Genomic DNA, 19,301 nt, shown 5'->3' on the forward strand with positions numbered 1-19,301 from the left:
ACAGTCCTGGACCACAACCCCTCATTCCCTCCCCACCCTTCTCCCACAAAGACATGCATAGCAAAAACCGTAAGTGTGAGCTCCTCTCCTCTCCTACTTTGTTCCCCCCACAGCCTCGTGATTTATTCCTCTCTACCTGTGTCTCAGCATCCGTTGACTTGTGTATTCTGATCAGATCTGGGTCACAAGGTATTTATTATTGTTGCTCCTGTTTGAACTTCACATTATAACAGATTGGTGGAGTTTATCACACAAGGACACTTCAGATGGTGTCAGGCAAGTTGCTAATTAGAGAAAAGCACACTTAATTGATTTGTAAATACTTCATTCTTTTTGTGGAAAGGTTCTGGCACAGATTTGTCTCTCCTGTGTTACAACGCAGCCATCTGGCATCTAAGCAGGGTAAAAAAAACAAGTTGGTGTAAATACCACACTGTACTGAACTCAGTACCAGACTGAGGTGCTAATAAGATGCAAATCTGATCCAGAAAGTACCCAGATCCAAAAAGTACCTACTAGCAATGCGGGGTAGGAGTGTGTCTTGATTTGAGTGTGTGTCATGCATGTGTGTGACTCAAGATCTTTGTCCCCACTTCTGTCTTGACCTGTTTTCAGAGAAGCGCCACGTCTCCCCTGTCCCCTCCCGGAGCCCCCTGGTCCCCATGAAGCCCAAAGCACCTGCAGTGGCTCCTGCTGTGGCTCCCAGTCCTGGGGACACGCTGGCCTTTAGGGTGCCTAAAGATTACCCTCACTCCCGCTTCAGCAAGGCACCACTTGCAGTCTACCCACCAAAGGGGGCACGGAATAAGACATGGTGGGCACATACTTCTTTTTTCCCTATATAATGGCTTTCTTACACCTTGTCCTAACTGAATGCCACATTAGCAAGCATCAGCAATAAAATCAGTTAGACTGCATTATTTTCTACGGGAATATCCTAACTGGCCACAAGTGATGCAGCACGACCTGGTACACTGTTTTGAGCTTAAATTTTGTTGGATGCTATGTTTCTGTTTCTTCCTGTCATCTACATTTAAAATATTTAAAATAGTTGATTTGTGAAGTTGAAACGAGGAGTTATCTACACACAGTGTTCACATAACAGCTAACATTAAGTGATTTAAATGATGTAGCTAATAATGTCAAAAGTAATATTAATCCCTTCCTGCAACTGAAAATGTAGCAAATGTTAGGCAAATGTTTATGGCACAATAACATCTGATTTAATGTGATGGAAAAATCAAATAATATAAGTGTATATACTTGTTAGTGACAGTATCATGTGGTTGTAGTGCAGTAGGAAAAAGAACATACAGTACAAAGAAACTACAAGAAAAACAGTCAACTTAGCTGTATTTCACATCTTATAGTTAACATAAATAAGCAAGTAAATAAGGTAGAATAACTGTGAAGATAATTCATAAAATGATTATTTTGCTGATCCAAAAGCATTTAGTGATATAATGTTTTAACTAAGCTTTTCCCCTCTGCAGTGTATCCCTTCCAGTTGTAAGCCTGGAGAAGATGCCCTGCCTCAACAGAGCCGACTCAGCATCACACGTGCGCCTCTTCTCCTCCTCTTCCTCTTCCTCCTCACCCTCTCCCTCCTCCCTCAAACCTCCGTCCCTCACTCCCCCATCCTCCCAGCGGTCCAGCGAGAAGCTCATGAATGGCCGTGGCACCAGCGGGCCATCCACGCCACGCTCCACCACGTCTCCATCCTCCCTGGACGGCCGACCTAGTCCGGCGCGCTCTCCACTGGACAGGCGGCCGTCGTCTATGCCTTCTCCTTCCCAGCTGGATCAGAAACCCTCTCCATCACCTTCTCCTTCTCACCGGTCTGGCACTCTGCCATCATCATCATCATCATCACCTTTGGAGAAGAAGCACCAAAACGGGACTAAGACTTCCTCCAGGTCGCAGAAAAGACTCTCAGGCCAGTCCTAAAATGTTGTGTTTCATGTTTTCATGTTTCTTGCAGCCGGGGATTATTTGATTATTTATTTGTCCACAGCAGTTTAATGTTTAGCTTCCGTGCCGGTGCCCCTCTCTACTTCTCCTAAATGGGGGCGTGCCAACTGGCTTCTACTGTAGCTACACTGACTATTGATAAGTACCACATTTAGCCCCTCTTAAAATAATTTGAACTACCCCTTTAATCATTTTCCTGCCTGCATTCTCTCAGCTGGTTTGTTAACCTCATGCATCAATCTGTAGATCAAAAAACTGATTCTAAAACTTCTTAACATTCCTGCAGTGGAAGAGTTAAATATTTCTGGCTTCTCACTCCTAAATTACTCTCTTAAGCTTTACACAAGAACTCATACATAAATATACATGCATACGCTCTCACAAGTTCACACACACAAGTATTTCTTATCTCCATATCCTTTGGAAAGCTTCCAGGCTCAATGTTCGGCTGCAGACAGGACAGTGGTGGAGTGAGACTGTGTGTCTATGACGTTAAATGTCTTTCACTCTGTTTAATTCTAACTTCCTCTGCCTTGATTTCAAATTAACATGGATGCCACGTGCAACATGCATAGCAATAAAGTTAAAAAGATTTGTGATCGATGCTTTAGGGTATGGTTGTTAGTGTCATGTCTCTCTATCCAGCTTCCTCTTCATTTCTTCTCTTCTTTCTCCTCATTTGCGCTGTAGTCTCGCTGTGCTCCGAGCCTCTGATTTACACCCTCTAATTCACAAGCTCCTGCTGCCAAAAAGCTGCTTGTCTTCTTGAGAGATTTCCCCCACCTCCTGCGTGTCTATATTTTTTCATCCTCTCACTCTCCACCTCCTGCCTCGACCTCCTCGTGTCTCTCTCTCACACACTCCTACTCTGGCCTCATTTCCTCCTTTCTGTTGGCGTTTTCTCATCGTCTCGCTTCTCACTCGTCTCGTTCTTCTGCTTTCAACCTATCATGTTCTCTCTTGCTCCGTCTTAACTTCCTTTTTAAGTTTGTGTGAACTCGTGAGTGAGCATGTGAGTTTGTTTACGTCTTAGTGCATGTTTGTTGCGGTTGTACGTTTGAGCGTGTTTGTCTGTCCACCCATATCCACCGGAGCTGTCTCATACTGCAAACACAAAAAGATTACAGGGATTATAGGAAAGGCCAGCACTAGATTACAGTCCTCTGACAGTAACACTCTTTAAGATAACCTGCTGACCGGAGGTTGTCGTTGGCCGACCAGTTTGTGTGGGACAACAAAGGTCTCTCTGTGTCTCTGAGCAATGCTTTTGCCGTAGAAAAGCATAGAAAATTCACTTAACACTTAAAAGAGATAGTTCAGATTATTTGATGTGGGGTTCCATGGGGTATTTATCAATAATCAGTGTATACAGTAGATGCCCCCAGTTTAAAGTGCCAGCACAGAAGCACTCCTGTGGACAGCAACAACACATATTGTAGCTACTTAAAAAAAGTCCACCCAACAGTATCAATATCAGTTGAAGTGTACACTATATTTAGAATATTTTTTACTGTTCCACTTGTCGTCACACAGGCCTCTCTGATGGGAAACTGGTCGGTAAGACAAATATTGCTTTCTCCAAAGCAACCAGACTCCTTTAGAAAAAAATATATAATTTTACTTCGCAGAACACATGAATTGCTGGTCTACCACTGCCTTGATAGGTTAGTTTCTTTGTGTTATTTTGTGAATTTAATTTAATAATATAAATTATAAGGAAATAAATATCTTTGCATTCCAGATCATGATTTGTGATACCTACAACACTTTATTCACCAACTTCATTGTTGAGTGAGATTAAAGGACTTGGCAGCAGTTGCACATAAGATGCAGCTTTAAAATTGAGTCCATTATAGCAAGCAACAGTAACAATTTAAACCATGGGCTGGTTTAACCATATTATCTAAAAACACTTCTGTGAAAGAGAAAATGGCAGTGGGCATTTTAAGTAATTGCCCAAACAGTCACTTGTAAACATCAATTAGATTTGGCAGAGCTACTTCAGAGAGTGGATGTATTGTTTAGAGATGATTCAGTTAAACTGAGGATTAGTTTCAAATCTCTGTTGGTATTATGATCACTCTTGTCACTACCTTATTGGATGTTAGTGACAGAGCAGGTAGAGATGAGGCTCAAAAGGCTTTTTATTTCCCCTAAAATGGAATAAATACTCATTAAGTGTGAACTAAAACAGGCCCTAAATGAGTTCAATAACAACAACTGACTTGGACCTAATCACAAACAGGGGAAACGGGCAGAATAAACCGGCCCTCCTTTTATGACAACATGACTGGTGAACAAATCATAATAGCTAACATAACCACAATAAACCACAATATTTGTCATTCATAACTATATAAAGACCCTGTTGATCGCTTTCTTTGGAAGCATTAAACAGTCTTGATCAGAACATAAAAAATTAATATGAACGGCTACTAAAATAAACAAAATGGCATTATATGTTGATTCAGATGGGTAAAAAAAAGAATTTGCAGTTGCATTTACAGAAACAAAGATGTGATGATCAAGGCTTTGAGAGTCTGGAAACTTTAGGTTTGGGTGCCTCAGAAGTGCTTGAATTTTACTCCCAACATCCAGGCAATCAAAATTTGTGAGTAACATGTTATCATATCTAGTGGGAATGATGGCTAAAGCTATGAAAATATGACACAGGTTTAAAAAAAGCAACATTTCCTTTAACTCACTGTGATATTTTTGTAAGAAACAAGCATGCATGCAATCATTTCTGCTTGTATTTATTGCTGTCTGCTACTTTTGAAGATGTTTTCATAGTACGGGTTTGGTGACAGCTGGCAAATTAACCCCATAAAGCCCCTGAAGCCTTAAATTCAAATATAGCATTTCATATAACATTGAATATTCAAGACAAACTAACAATTAATCTATCTTAAAGGGACTGTTCACCCCAAAATCAAAGTACATATTTTTCTCTGGCCTGTAGTACTATTTATTTATCTAGATTTTATTGGCATGAGTTGCAGAGTTTTGGATACATCAGCTGTATAGATGTCTGTCTTCTCTCCAAAATAATGGGACTAATGGCACTCATCATCTGGCGTTCAAAGCACCAAAAAAAAATACCTTTGTTGGTTTTAAAATCTACCAGAGCTACTTCAGAATCTAGCTGAAATATTTTCTTTTCTATTAGAATTAGGTATTACTGTATTACTGTATGTAGTTCAACACTGAGCTAATCTGCTTCTTCGGGACAGTGTGGTTTGTGGTTTGATCAAATTTAACCAGATGTGACCAAAACTCTTCCAACATGACAGAAAATATTGGGTTCATGTAGGGTCCCAATACTCTAATTGAGAAAATATGTAGTAAAAATGTTCCATATTAGTCTTAAGTCTGCTGCTGTGAACACCTGTGGATTTTCATCACATAAAACACACTTTGACATAAGAAGAGCTCTTTACAGTAAACCTCAGAGACTTTGGCTGCAGACTGACACAGTCTTAACAGACATCAAAGTACATTTCCCCCTCAGATTCTTCTCATTAAAGCAGGGGAGAGTTTCCTGGGCTGCCAGTCACAGTTGACTCTTGTCAGGCTGCCAGTTCGTCCTGTCAGGACTGATTTGTCATAGCTTGTGGGATCTGTACACTTTTATCTGTTTGAAACTGGAAGCATTGCTAACAATGTCACACAGAATAGTACTATTAGACTACAGCACAGTAGCGTTGGCCCACGACTGAATCAATGAATGAATAAAAGAGTATGTGAATAGACAAATGGCAGTGAGTGAACTGCTGTCTCAGTACTGGCATGCTCCCACTCTTAGCAAATGTGTGTGATACTTGAAGGAGGAAAGGAAGAAATGACTAAATTGTGAGCTTAAGTTCCTGTCTAATTTGAGTGTGTGTTCTTTTAACAGGGAGAGTGTTTGATCCCAACAAGCACTGTGGAGTCCAGGACCCCGAGACTAAGCGACCCTGCACGCGGTCTCTCACCTGCAAGGTAACACAAACGCAGACACTCTCACACATGCAAATGCACAATCACTCGCTCTCTCCCTCCATCTGTGTGTGGTGTGTTCGTGCAGGCAGTGATGGTTTCTCACCCTACTTCCTGCTTCCTGTCTGAGGCCATCTGACCAGGAAACTACGTAGCTTTGTTTGTTTATGAGAGCAATAATATATTGAAGGGTGCACCATCGTCACCGCTGTAGGACTGCAGCCACCGCTATGACCCTGTCTGTCTGCCGCCCTGCCTGTCTCTGTGATTCGTCTGCACTTCCCATTTCTTAGTTAATGCGGGATAGCAGTGCAGAAGCATTATAGGGCCCACACTTCCCTTGATGAGCTAATTATAGATGTTGGATGAGGCTACAACATCTTTCAGCAGTAAAACTCTATTTTACTGCCCTTTAATTACTTCTTGCAAGCTTTACTAATCGCTACAAACTGGTTATTAAGTAATTAAAGATGTATCAGGCTAGTGTGTTGATGTTTTTTTAGAGCAGCTGGGGAGAACCGCAATTTCAAGAGCGGGACCTGGGCCCTGTTTCTCAAAAGCAGTTTAAGGTTGAGTTGATTGTAGAACCCTTATCTCTCCTCCTAACAATTGTAACTGAAGCTGCTCTCAGTACCTCCTACTGCCTTGTGAGAGCATCTTAACAAGCTCCCTAATCTGCAGGAGAAACTGAAAACTACATGTTTCACTGAGATTTAATGACCACTAATGCTCTATGTTAAGTGATGTTTCTTGTTATATAAGTCACGACTTCTAAATGAGAAAATAAAACACACATAAAATTAAATTAATTGGAAATTGATTTGTGCAATTGTTTTTCCCGTTTCTCTCCCTCTTCTCAGCTAATGTATTAATCTCTGGCTGATGTGCAGTTTCCATAGCTTGTTTTTTTCTTACATCTTTAATTTTAATAGATGCAGAAAGAATTACATAATGACCTTTACAATAGATAACATGCTTATTCATGAGTCTTATAAGAACTATCACAGCTTGATCTGGGATTTTATTTACGCTTTTAGGAGTAAGGTCTGCCTTGAGCTGCAGTCAAATCAATCAAACGTGAACTTCCTGAAACTTTATTCCACCCTGTAATGGGGATCACAAAGGCAGCAAGCTCAAAGCTGTAGACTGTCGACTGTACATTAACCTTTGTTTTCTAACATTCCAAGTATAAAACGTTTTAACAGTACTTGCGCTTTTGTGATTTGTGAAGAGTCAGTTTATAGCACAGCTTACATAGCAGGGCTGCAAGATATGCAAAATAAAGCATATTGCAATTATTTTGACAGATATTACGTCTGTGATATGAGTCAAAATTTGAATGGAAATAGTAAATTTTGCATTTATTTTTCAGTGAAAAAAGTATAAAAATGATGTGAGTTTGGCCAGGATCGGTACCAAAAATGCATGTTCCCTTATGTCTGAAGAATATGATTTGTAGGTCAGAACATCTCTGTAGTACAACAATGGTTTATTTATAAATATATGTTGTGGCACATTTTACCTTCATCCCCAGTTCAAGTCTGGCTGGCCTTTGTTGCATGTCTCTCCCTCATTTTCTGTCATCTCTTTACTGTTTATAATATACCCAAAACAAAGAAAATTCATCCTCCTCTGGAGAGCGCTTGTTCTTAAGTGCTATTTTGGGAAATGCATGTAAAAATTCAAGAGCGAATATGGAAACACTTTGAAAATGTTCTTAACTTCAAAGATTGATTGTTATTGGGGAACAGGGCCCTGGGAAAACCCTCAAAAACACTGGACTCTGGTTACTACTACTATTCTCTTAATGCATTTGGATAGCATCTTTTTTTTTACTTTAGGTTTTTACTGACGATTTCAGCATTTATGCACAAAAAACAGCAGATGAAGTTACAAACAAACAAACAAACCAAAGAACAAAATACATACAAATAAATACGAAATACAAAAAAAAGTTTGGGATTTACATTTAATTTTATCTCAGTTTCGTCAATTAAATGAGTTGGTCTTTTCTGGATCGGATCTTTCATTAGGTCTGCCCAGCTTGGTTCACATCCATATCTGTCAAACTCCACACCTCCAGTTTGTGACTCAGGCTGTCTGTTACAAATTTGTTGTCTCAGTCCCAAAATGTTGACGCTGAAAAGATTATACAACTGTTTTCATTGGCTGTGTAGCCCTCTGTTTGATGGGTAGACTGATATGTGCCCCTTTAAATTGGTGACTTATCACATTCTTAATCAGCACAGCTATAAAAGGTGCACCTTTCAGGCCTTAAAGCATGTCAAGAGGTCTCTACTCTCAATACGACTGTTGAGTGAGTGCAGGAGACATTTTTCCTTCTATTTGGACTCTTTGAAAACCAAATGTTTGACGCCTGGTTACCTTCCAGAGTAGTTGGAAGGGTAGACAAGCTCACCGTGCACTGGCAATATTTACCCATGTTAGTCTGGTGTGGCGTGGGCAGCAGCATGATGCAGCGATTATGGAAACTTTCCTGAAACCAGAGAGCCATGATTCAAGCCCCTGTGAGTGCAACCATCAGGCCCACACACTGAATTCTTCACAGATCAATACTTTCATTAACTAAGTCTCTCTGGAAATAACCTCATATCTCTTGATGCGTATTAGCTTACAGGAGGACAAGTATAAAACTGCTGTTAACTTCTTTTCTGTGTTTCTTGGCTGTTACAGACTCACTCCTTAACCCACCGCCGAGCCGTCCCCGGCAGAAGGAAACATTTCGACATCCTCCTGGCCGAGCACAAGGGGCGGCCGAAGGAGGGAGCAAAGGAGAAGGAGAAAGACAAGGATGGAGCACCAGGAGGGAAGGAAGGCGGCAGCCAGAGTATCACGTCACAAGAGACTGCAAGTCCCAGCAAGCCTCACTGCCCAAATGGACGACCCCTGTCCACGTTGAAGCTACGGCTGGCAAATGCACACATACCCAGGTAGGACAGTGGACACTCACAGTACCAACTTATACAGGAGGGAAGAAATGCCATAAACTTTGAATCTAATAAGAAGCCGAATAACTTTGACTAGAATCACAAAAGTATACTTAATGTCAACATCTAAATGCCTCTACATTTATAGCAGTTATATATTTTACTTTGAAAACTTTGTGTGGATTTAAGTATAAAAATTCCAGCATCTAATTCCAAGTGGTGCGATTTCAAAAACCTTTTCCCCTGCTACTTTTGACTTCACACATGTTAAGAAAATTCAATACTTGATGATGCATCACAGCAACTGCATTTGCAACATCACAAAAAATTGAGTCAGGAAACAAAAATACATGCATAATGCTAAAAAGGCATAAATACATTTACAATACATTAAAATCACAATCAAGTATGTTCATTTCAATCACAAAAAATAAAACTGTCCTGCAGTCTAATCTCATTAAGTTGTGCAACCTTGTGTGTCTGGTTTGATGGTAATAATCTGTAACAATCTTAATTTGTTTTTCTCTGAGACAATGTTGTTGGCCAGTCCTAGAATATTGTTATGGTTATTATGGAATTATGAATCTCCAGAGGCTGGTCTACTATCTTTCAGGAGATTTTCATTTGGTGGAGCGATAAACTCATTTCAAGTTTTAATTTTTGGATCTAACAAATGGTATCAAGTCCAAAAATTGTGTTTCTGGAATGGGATTTATGAAATTCAGACACCAAAAATTCAAATAAAAATTCAAACTTAAACATCCAGATTACTAAGGATCAATAAATCTGTCCAATCTGGTTATGAAATGTTGACCTTTATGTTTTATACTGTGTTTATTCCATTTAACCCAAAACATGAGCTCTAAGCAGTCTTTAAAATAAAGATTGATTTTTAGATAAACATAGTAAAAGTAAAAAACTGGTATGTTTTCTTTTCACCAGATGTGGCCAAGGTACACACATTCTGTGCTCAAATAGAACTACAGATACTTGTGTAAAAAAAAGATTAGTAAAAGTAGAAGTACTGATTCAACTTTTTCACTCAAGTAAAAGTGAAAAAGTTCAGGCTCTGTCATGTACTCAAGGCAAAGTAAAAAGTAGCCCCCTGAAGTACATTTCTACCAGCTGTTCTGGTGCAAAGCTAACGGAACGTCACCTTTTCTCCTTAGCTGGGTCTGTCTGTTTCATCTTCTTGCATCTTTTTCATTGTTTTCATCTTATTACATCCGTCATGTGTGACATCCACTAATAAATACACAAACTAATCTTCTGTTCTATATGTTATTGACCAATCCATTTAGGTTGAAATCAGTCTTGATGTTGGGAAGGCAGCCTGCAATGATGCAAAATAAAAATCAATAATTTCCTTCAAATGCATTTAAACTAAACTAATGAACCTGTTTTGGAAGTATAAGGAGTAGAAGGTACAGTTATTTGTGTTAAAATGTAGGTAGTAAAAATTAACAGAAAAAATGGTATTCAAGTTACTATACTTAAATACATTAAGAAAGTATTTGTACTACCTCAGATTTTCACATAACTGGAGTTAAACTGTGTTGGGCCCTGACATATGCATGGGAAATCCTTGTTCATGTTTTCTCCACCAGGGGATGCTGTAAACAAGAGTGCCAGAAAGGAGAAACAATAGTAAAAGTCTGCTCTTGTGAAAATGTTACAAGAAACTAATTTCCTCTTTCTATTTGGAGGATGATCCTCTGTTTGCAAACATGTGGGTGAAGATATGACATGAGCTTTTGTTTAAAGCTGTCAAGACTTTTCTGTCATTCTGTCTCTTTTTCTTGTGGTTTCTCCCTTTTCCTTCCTCTACTCTGTGCCTCAATCCTGCTTTCTTCCCCCAACTGTGCTCCTCCTTCTGTCACTCTTTTCTTCCTCTTTCTCTTCTTTGTTACTCCACTGTTTTCTTCCTTCTCTTTCACTTCCTCCCTGTTTTACTCTCCCAATCTCTTCTTTGCATCTCCTTACTACTAACATTTTCTTTTATATTACAGCCATCTCTGTTTCTGACATTTCCACTCTAGGGTTCCAGGCTCCACAACCTCCACCTCCAGCCCTCTGCCCCCAGCGCCAGCCACTGGCCTGGCCCCCAACTCAGAGCCGTCCACCCACAGTTGGGTGATGGCAGCAGGAGACGGCGGTCGACTTTCCAGTGACGAGGGAGACCCAGAGACTCCAGAGGACACTGACAGACCTGCCTTTCACTACTCTAATCACCACCCACAGCCTTTAGGGGTAAATACACTCACTACTAATGCTGCACTAACAGACATTTTTATAGTCCATAACCTCGGGGCATTAAATACCCATTCACGCAAGTTAGAAGCAATGTTTCCTTTTTTGCCTCCAGGGTCTACTTTTATATTCCATGTAGAGGAATTATATTTGTCTGGGTTCAGACTCAGGTGTAGATCTTAGTGAGTGTTTTCAGTGCAATCCAAATTCATACTGTAGGGCAACCTTATACCGGTGTACCTTCTTCTTCTTCTTTTATAAAGTGAGGTTACACTGAGCCATTCTGGATCATCGTTGAGCTTGAACCCTTAAGCAGTTGCCCTTCATTGAGAAAGCAGTCCAAAGTAAAGTTGTAAAGTAAAGTAAAGTGACCATTCAGAAGTTGTCAGCACTACTGAAAATGTAAGATTCATAAAGAAACTCTTGTTCACAATCTGACAAACTGAACAGGTTATCACAGGAAGGATACATGACTCATCACTCATTCTGTCTTAACTTTATTATGCATTATAATTTACATTGTCGTTTATCCTGTGACATTAAAACTTTTGAGCTGCCTACTCATATGAGAGTTTTCAGATTTACAGCCCTTTTTTCAGACGTCTGAAGTTCTTCAGTAGACTACAGTTTTGCTCATGTTAGATCCTCTTTCATATCAGTCAGTGTTAATTAGGTATTTTTCTGTCTCCTCTCTGCTCTCTCTTGGTCATCTGTTCTTTTCCATCTGTTTGATCTTTCTTTCATATGATGCCTCTTTCACTCCGCATCCTGCTCCCATCTCCATCTCCCACCTCTTACTTTCCCTCTCTTTCCCTTTCTCTCATCTCTTTACATCTGTGTCATGTGTCTTCTCCCTTTTCCCATCAACACGTCTCTCCATGCCTCACCTTATATCTCACCGTCTTTCTTCTCCCTCCCAGTGTTGCGTATTCAGCAGCAGGCTCATGGGTCGGGGCCACTATGTGTTCGACAGGCGATGGGACAGGATGAGGCTAGCGCTCCAGAACATGGTGGAGAAACACCTTAACGCACAGATGTGGAGGTGAGAGTGCATGAACGTACACTCTGGGTCAACTGTCTTTTCTTTGATTAGAATACATAAAAGTTCATTTGTAAACAGACACAACAACTATGTAATTTATTTTCAAGCTATTGTATATACACAGCGACTGTGTAAACCTCTGTAAGTCAAACATTCAGGATGAGAAAAAAAAACTATGAACAGGTTTAAATTTGGGGGGAAGTGAAGTGGGAACCAGCCTGTTTTATGAGGTAAAGAGAAATGAAATTTAGTGTTTAGACAGGAAGTGTTTTTTATCTTGTGTAAATGTAATCAAATGAGACGGCAGTTAATTAAGGGTTAAGTGTTAGTAGACAGACCAAAGAAATACAGAAAGATGATGTGTCTGAATGCATGTGTGGATGAAAGGGATTGTTCTCATTATTTTAAGTGGGGTTGTATGAGTTATTAATCAGTAATTTTATGTAAAAGATGATGATAAATCAACTATATTTATTGTTTACACAACTATACAAATACAACGGATATAGTATGCAGTAGATGGCAATGGACACAATCCCATTTTGGAGAAGCACCAGGAGTCCCTGTGTAGGAAACAAAAGCAGTTTACTGCTGTGAACAGCATCAGCAGCAAAATGTTTTAGCCACTTCAAAAAGGACCACCTGAAAAAAAATCATTAGCAATTTAAGTGTACACTTTATTTAGAGTAATCTCATCACTTTGCTGTCAAACAGCCTTTTCTGATGGGACTACCCCCTTATATAAACCAAATATCATTCTCTTAAAATCAACAAAACCTCATTGGCAAAAAAATTATTTTTTCCTCGTAGAACAAGGGAGTTACTGAGCTGCCACTGCTTCGATCTGTCAGTTTGTTTGTGATATTGTGTGACTGATGTTTTAAAAGGTTCATTCAGATTCACCAAGGTCTCGCAATAACACAAACAGAGTAACAGATCAAGGCAGCAGTAGAGGAGCAGCCCCTGTGTTCTGCAAGGTAAAATAATTCGTTTTTGCCAGTGGAGTTTGGTTGGTTTGGTTCCTGCTGCTTCTCCAAACTGGGGTCGTGATGTTTGCCAACTACTGTAGGTAATACACTGACTGTGGGTGAGTATGTCCTACCACCCCACTTCAAATAATCTGAGCTATCCCCATAAGGAACTCAAGATTGGAAAAAGACTAGTTTTTGAGCTTTGATCACATTGATAAAATTGTGGGAGGAATAACAGTAGCTAATTGGTTAGCTATGCCAGATTAGTCCAGAACATTGTACTATATTACCCAGTTCAACAGACAACCTAGAAAATCACCATTCAGTAAAATACAACATATTGATTAGTAATAAATCTAAGTGCTTATTCAATGAAGCATCTGTTTCTGTTGGTTCACTTCTTATTGAAACGATCCTCTTCCTGTTTCAGGAAGGTGCCTCTGGCTTCTGAGAGCCTCCTCTCCCTCTCCTCCTCTGGTACCTCCCCCATTACTTCACAACAGACTCCCTCTCCCTCCTCCGTCACTTCTCCGCTACTCTCCTCCCCCTCTAACTCCCTCTCCTACATCGCCACATTTCCTCAGTCCGCATCCATGGCTGGAGTGTTCAGCATTCGAGACGCTGCACAGCCCACTGTCGCTCCAGTCTCTGCGCTGGGTAAAGCCCGTAACAGCACGCATAAAGCCAGCCGCTCATCCAAAGACATGGAGGATGCAGGAGTTGGATCTAAGAAGAGAAGAAACTCTTCCTACTCCTCCTCCTCATCCTTTTCCTCTTCTTCCCTGTTTCCGACTGTGGATAATCACAAGAGGAACGGCAGCAGCTATCATCCAACATTACAAGGTTCAGGGGCGACCACAGCAGCAAGCCCAGCCAAGAAAAAGGGACTTGGGCGTGGGGGAAGTGGGCTGTGGAGCAGCGGAGAGGACTGGCTGTCCAGAACTGATGGGTCTCAAAGCCACAACTCACAGAACAGGTTGGTGCAGAGCTGTTGAAATTTTAGACAGGCACAGAAACTCATGTGATTGGCCCCAGATCTGAAAGAGATAGTTCAGATTATTTGATGTTGGGTTGTATTGATAGTGTATAAGCCACAGTAGATGGCAGCTGGCACACCCCCAGAGAAGAGTGCCAGTACAAAAGCAATGTACTACTGTGGATATGGTCAGCAACAAAAGGTAATTAAGCCACTTATACTGTTAATGATTTTTTTGTGGCCTTTTTTAAGTGCACACTCTATATAGAATAGTTTCACTGCTTTAACTTGTCATCAGGCAGCCTTTTCTGACAGGAAACTACTATTATATATGTCAAATACCACTCTCTCCAAGCCAACCAAACACACACACCTCAATCTGTTAATTTGTTTATGTCAGTATGTGACCTTGGCAAGTCCGAACTAACCATTTAAAACACAGAAGTTACACAATAGCACAGACAAAATAACCAACTAAGGCAACAGTAGACCAGCAACTCCCGTGTTCTGCAAGTTAAAATGACTGATTTTGTGTGTGGAGTTTTGTTGGTTTGGAGAGTGGCATTTGGCTTATATAATGGTGGTCTCCTGTCATTTTTGGCTTAAAAAAAAAACCTTGGCTAAAATACCTATTCCTCTGACCCTGTCCACAGCAGTATATTGCTTAGCTTCTATGCTGACACTGCTGCTGCCTCTCTAAACCGGGAGCTTGCCGACTGGCATCTACTATATAATTACTGTATAGGTAATTATCCTATTCTATGGGAGTTTCTACAGGTTCTTAAAAAGTCTTAAAAATTTAATTATGAAGTTACTTTTACAAAGCTGTATCTGACTTCAGTCTTGCTGTTAAATAAATAGGGAAAATGTATTGATCACACTGTAAAAACTATAAAACAAAATCAACATTGCACTAATAAACACTAATGCAAACTGTGCATGTATTTCTTTTTCATTATGGACATGAAATAGGTCTCAAATTACATTCACAACAGTCTCAAAAGGTCTTAAAAAGTTTTCAAATTTAACTTGATGAAACCTGCAGAAACCCTGTTAACTAACTGGAACTACCCCTTAAAAAAAAAAGCTAAATCTGTGATTTTGATCTTTGGATGCTGGACTTAATGACGCTACTGAAGAGTCACTGTTTTTCAGAAGGTGACAGTTTTCTCTGAAGTGTGTGTCATCAAGAAGACACTGGACAGGATCTGTTCACCCTCTATAAAAAGCATCAGCTAAATATGATGAACATATTGCCCTCAGATAAAATGCTTTTGTCTTTATTGGCCTAACAAAGGACATTTTCACTGCCAAGGATGCAAATAAGCAACACAATACAGACCCAGCTCAGCATAACATAGTACAGTATGTAGAGAAACACATGAGAGGGCAATTTATTAAAAGTAGAGCAGTGTGTAAACAGAGAGGACAGTGCCAGCAGTGCAGAGGCTGTGATGACAGGTGTTTGGCTTTCCTCTAAAATATACAGCACTGTAAAATCTGCTTAGATGAGTTTATACCATCCAAATAGATTCTACTGTACAGAGAAAATTGAACTTGAACTTATTGTATATAATTAATGGCAGTTTTCCTCCTATTCTTGTTCTCCCCAGTCGTGAACTTGGCACAGCCAGTATACCCTACTTGCCCAACAGGGAGCCTGCATCCACCCCACATCAGCCCCTGGCTCCCCCCTCTGGACCCTTAGCTTACGGGGGAGGAGCAGAGGGGAGGAAGAGGAGAAGTCCCAGCTCTTACAGAGGGAAGGCCAGCAAGCTGAGCAGGCCAGCCGGCTTGGAGAGCCTCTTTGGGAATGTGAGCGACAGCGGGGGAATACTGGTTTCAGGGCCTGAGTCCCCAAGACAGGTGTGTCTAAGATACGGGATACAGGCTGTCTCTTAATTGTTAACCACTAGGAAGTGTGATTTGGCGTGCTCTGTTCTGAATTGTCAATCCAAGCTTCTAGTCAACTAAATGAGCTTTCACACCAAGTCCAAATCAAGGGTCATGTCATACCTGATTCCTATCGCTTACAGGGGCTGCGTCTCCCTGTATTTGATTGGTTTGTAGAAGGGCATGTGTCTGACGTCAACAGACAGTTTTCAAGCACACCTAATATCTTCATCAATGGATGGAGATTTCTTAGTTGTCATGGAGACGGCTCAGCTGTCATTGCGTGACCTAACATTTTTAGCCTCGCTAGCATCATCCATAAATGGCAAGGTCAGTCGGTCTGTGCACCACTTTGGTCCAGACTAAAATATCTCAAAAGCTGCAGGACATGTTATCATGAAAGTTGGTTCAGACAGTCATTGTCCTCAGAGGATGAATCCTACTCACTTGGTGATGTCCTGACTTTTCCACTAACACCACAGCACTATCACAGCAGTACTTCACTGTACTCTGTGTTTAGTGATAATTGTGAAAATGTTAACATGCTAACACGCTAAACTAAGATCTTTCTTAAAATGGAAACAGACAATGATTACATAGCGTACTGGCTATAGAATAATGATACTGTCCATGCCTGGATTGATTCCTGGGAACCATTTTTTCTCAGGAAAATGATGTCTCCATTATAGACTAAATTATTGAATAAATTCACACTTTGTTTTCCTAATGTTGTCTTCTTACTTCACTCCTCCCTCCAGCCTGACACCAAACACTCCTGTATTTACTTGTTTGTGCAAAGCAATAAAGCTACTCTGTTATTACTAAGCAATGCACATAATTACAATAGCTTTCAATTTACCTCTTCAGTGAACATGCTTCTTTCTTCTCCCTTCTTTCCAAAGTGTTGATATTGTCATTGTGAGCATGTCAGTGCTGTATGCTGACATTCACACTTCACTCAAATCACAGCATGGCTGGAGAGTCTTTGCCTTGTTAAACTGTCAGCAGTCTGATTACAACATTATATCTGTCCCATCCATCCCAGAGTTACAAAAAAAACTGTACAAACTCACTCTCTGCATTAGTGTCAGCTCTCTTAGAAAGCCATCATTTTTCAAATTTCATCATCAAGTCTGTTACTGGACTATCTGGAACCTGAAAGTTTATCTCAACCTGAAATAATACAACATTGCTGTGAACAAATCAAATTTGCATGCATTAGAGCTGTTACTTTATCAAAAAATCAAGCCTGAATGAATGAGAACACACATTGTGATTTGTTCAAATTATTTTGAATGCAAACCATGTAGACTAATCCTAAAAACTGATAAGCTCACATTTTTTGTTGTGTATTTTACAAACCACCAGCAGCCTTACATTTATTCATGCTTTTGGTGGCAAAAGACAGCTTAAAACCCAGTTAGATTTGTTAGTTTTAGTTTTATGTATATTTATCAAAAATGTGCGATGATGCTTTCCATACAATAAAAACCAATCACTGAACAAACAATAAATAGGAGTCACTAAGCCTCTGTCTTCCTCTGTCCGCAGGCGAAGTTGCATCACTGATGGAAACCAGTTTCACGGACTGAATGTTGGGCAGCTGTGCAGGCCACCACCGTTTGTGACCTTTGACCTCACCACTCTTCCACTGACGGCACCAATCAGACTGCTTCATTTGGACGATGTCACCCCTATTTACCCAATGACAGCTCAGTTCACCCGCTGTGACACCGGGGCTCTGGAGCCCGCAGATTTAGTTGGCTGGCAGTCACCTCTACTCTCCACCTCTAATTTATGGAGCGTTTTGATGGAAAGCTGCCGTGCATCACTGTGGTCGCGATCTTTTCAGAACAAGACAGTGGAATCCAAAAACTCATCCTCTGAAAAGGGAATATGCCTCACACAGTTTTCAAGGCATTGTTAATAAAACCGCCACTGTACAACTTTTAGGGAGACGATTTTTGTCAGCTATCAGAGTTCATGTTCTGGTTGTTCTGACCTTGTTCCTGGTTGCTGCGTCCAGTCAGCTGACAAGGAAAGATGTCTGTGATTGGTTTTGGGAGTTCGATGGTTGAAGGACCTACTGACACGACTACTGTAGGATTCAGCCTTCAGCTATACCACCTCAACTGCCCCTCCCCACCCCCCACCCTCACCCTCACCCCAATTCCCCTTGTAGCAGCCCATAATGTGATAAATACCATTAATGTATCAACTGCCAATAACATAATTTTTCCATTCTTAATGCTCACTGTAAAAAGAAAAAGTTGAAAGAACTCATAAATTCAAGGCAGATGCCTTCACTAGATTTATAAGTTTTAAATCGAATTCTGAGTTTTGAAATAAATTTTAAAAATTGTTGCTTTAGAGATAATTTACTTACTTAGATGAACTTGAATCTTTGAGTTTAAGAAAAATACTGTATTTAAAAAAAAAAAGTTCAGTGAGCTGTGGACCTGATTTGTCATTATTTGGGTGCTTAAAAATTGAAAAAAAAAAGGTGCAAGTTGATCTAAATACGATAAGTAAATTATCTCAACAAATCATTATTAGTTATAAAAACTTTTTCAAAACTTAAGAGTCTGAGTTGAGCTTAAAACTCAAAAATATTTAGCAGTAAATTGCCTTGAAATGTTGAGTTTCTCCACTTTTTTTGTTTTTAGAATATAATAGTTGCTTATATAAAACAATTTCTGAACCAATAGGGTAATAATTATTAGCTGGATTAAACAAAATAATACAAAAATAATAATTGGAGCTAATGATGTAAAGATATACTTACATCACTGTGTTTCAGCCGTATTTATTTTATGTATCTATTTATTTTATTTATCATTGTGTCAGTGTCAGACTTCCTTAACACTTCCTGACACCTGAATCTTACTCCTAACTCTGAGCAACTTGTAAACATCAAAAGTAAATCAGGTTTGTAGCAGGTATTTATAGGCAACAATGAGGCTAAGTGTCATGGAAGTGCAGCACTTCATAGCCAATGAATAAAACCTAAATCAACCAACAAAATAATCTGTATTCGGATAGAAGAACAAGTCATGTTAAATCAGGGAAATGTTGTGTTCTCTAACCTAATATTCAGTGTCAGTGCAATTGTTGTGCCCACAAAGCATCGCAAATAATTAGTTATGAAATATATTTCCACGTCCTCATTCTGTACTTTTTATTATTCTTTCTTTATTTTATTTCTAACTAAACTCAGAAATGTCTGGCACCCACCACCACCTCCCGTTTTACTTGGGGATATTGAAAAATCA

General features: G+C 39.9%; 1 protein-coding gene across 1 annotated transcript in view; it reads left to right on the forward strand.

Moving 5' to 3' along the window:
* atxn7l1 (ataxin 7-like 1) overlaps positions 1 to 18,220 on the forward strand; it is a 36,443-nt gene extending 18,223 nt beyond the window's left edge. The window contains exons 4-12 of the mRNA XM_084711339.1: positions 616 to 814; positions 1,494 to 1,940; positions 5,874 to 5,952; positions 8,644 to 8,900; positions 10,937 to 11,147; positions 12,068 to 12,189; positions 13,591 to 14,136; positions 15,750 to 16,002; positions 17,581 to 18,220. Coding sequence (XP_084567465.1) covers positions 616 to 814; positions 1,494 to 1,940; positions 5,874 to 5,952; positions 8,644 to 8,900; positions 10,937 to 11,147; positions 12,068 to 12,189; positions 13,591 to 14,136; positions 15,750 to 16,002; positions 17,581 to 17,598 — 2,132 coding nt within the window. The 3' untranslated portion in view covers positions 17,599 to 18,220. The remainder of the gene's footprint in view (positions 1 to 615; positions 815 to 1,493; positions 1,941 to 5,873; positions 5,953 to 8,643; positions 8,901 to 10,936; positions 11,148 to 12,067; positions 12,190 to 13,590; positions 14,137 to 15,749; positions 16,003 to 17,580) is intronic.
* The last annotated feature ends 1,081 nt before the right edge of the window (positions 18,221 to 19,301 follow it).

Source organism: Lutjanus erythropterus, chromosome 22, assembly GCF_056507025.1.
Source record: "Lutjanus erythropterus isolate fLutEry1 chromosome 22, fLutEry1.hap2, whole genome shotgun sequence".
NCBI classification, from domain to species: domain Eukaryota; kingdom Metazoa; phylum Chordata; class Actinopteri; order Lutjaniformes; family Lutjanidae; genus Lutjanus; species Lutjanus erythropterus.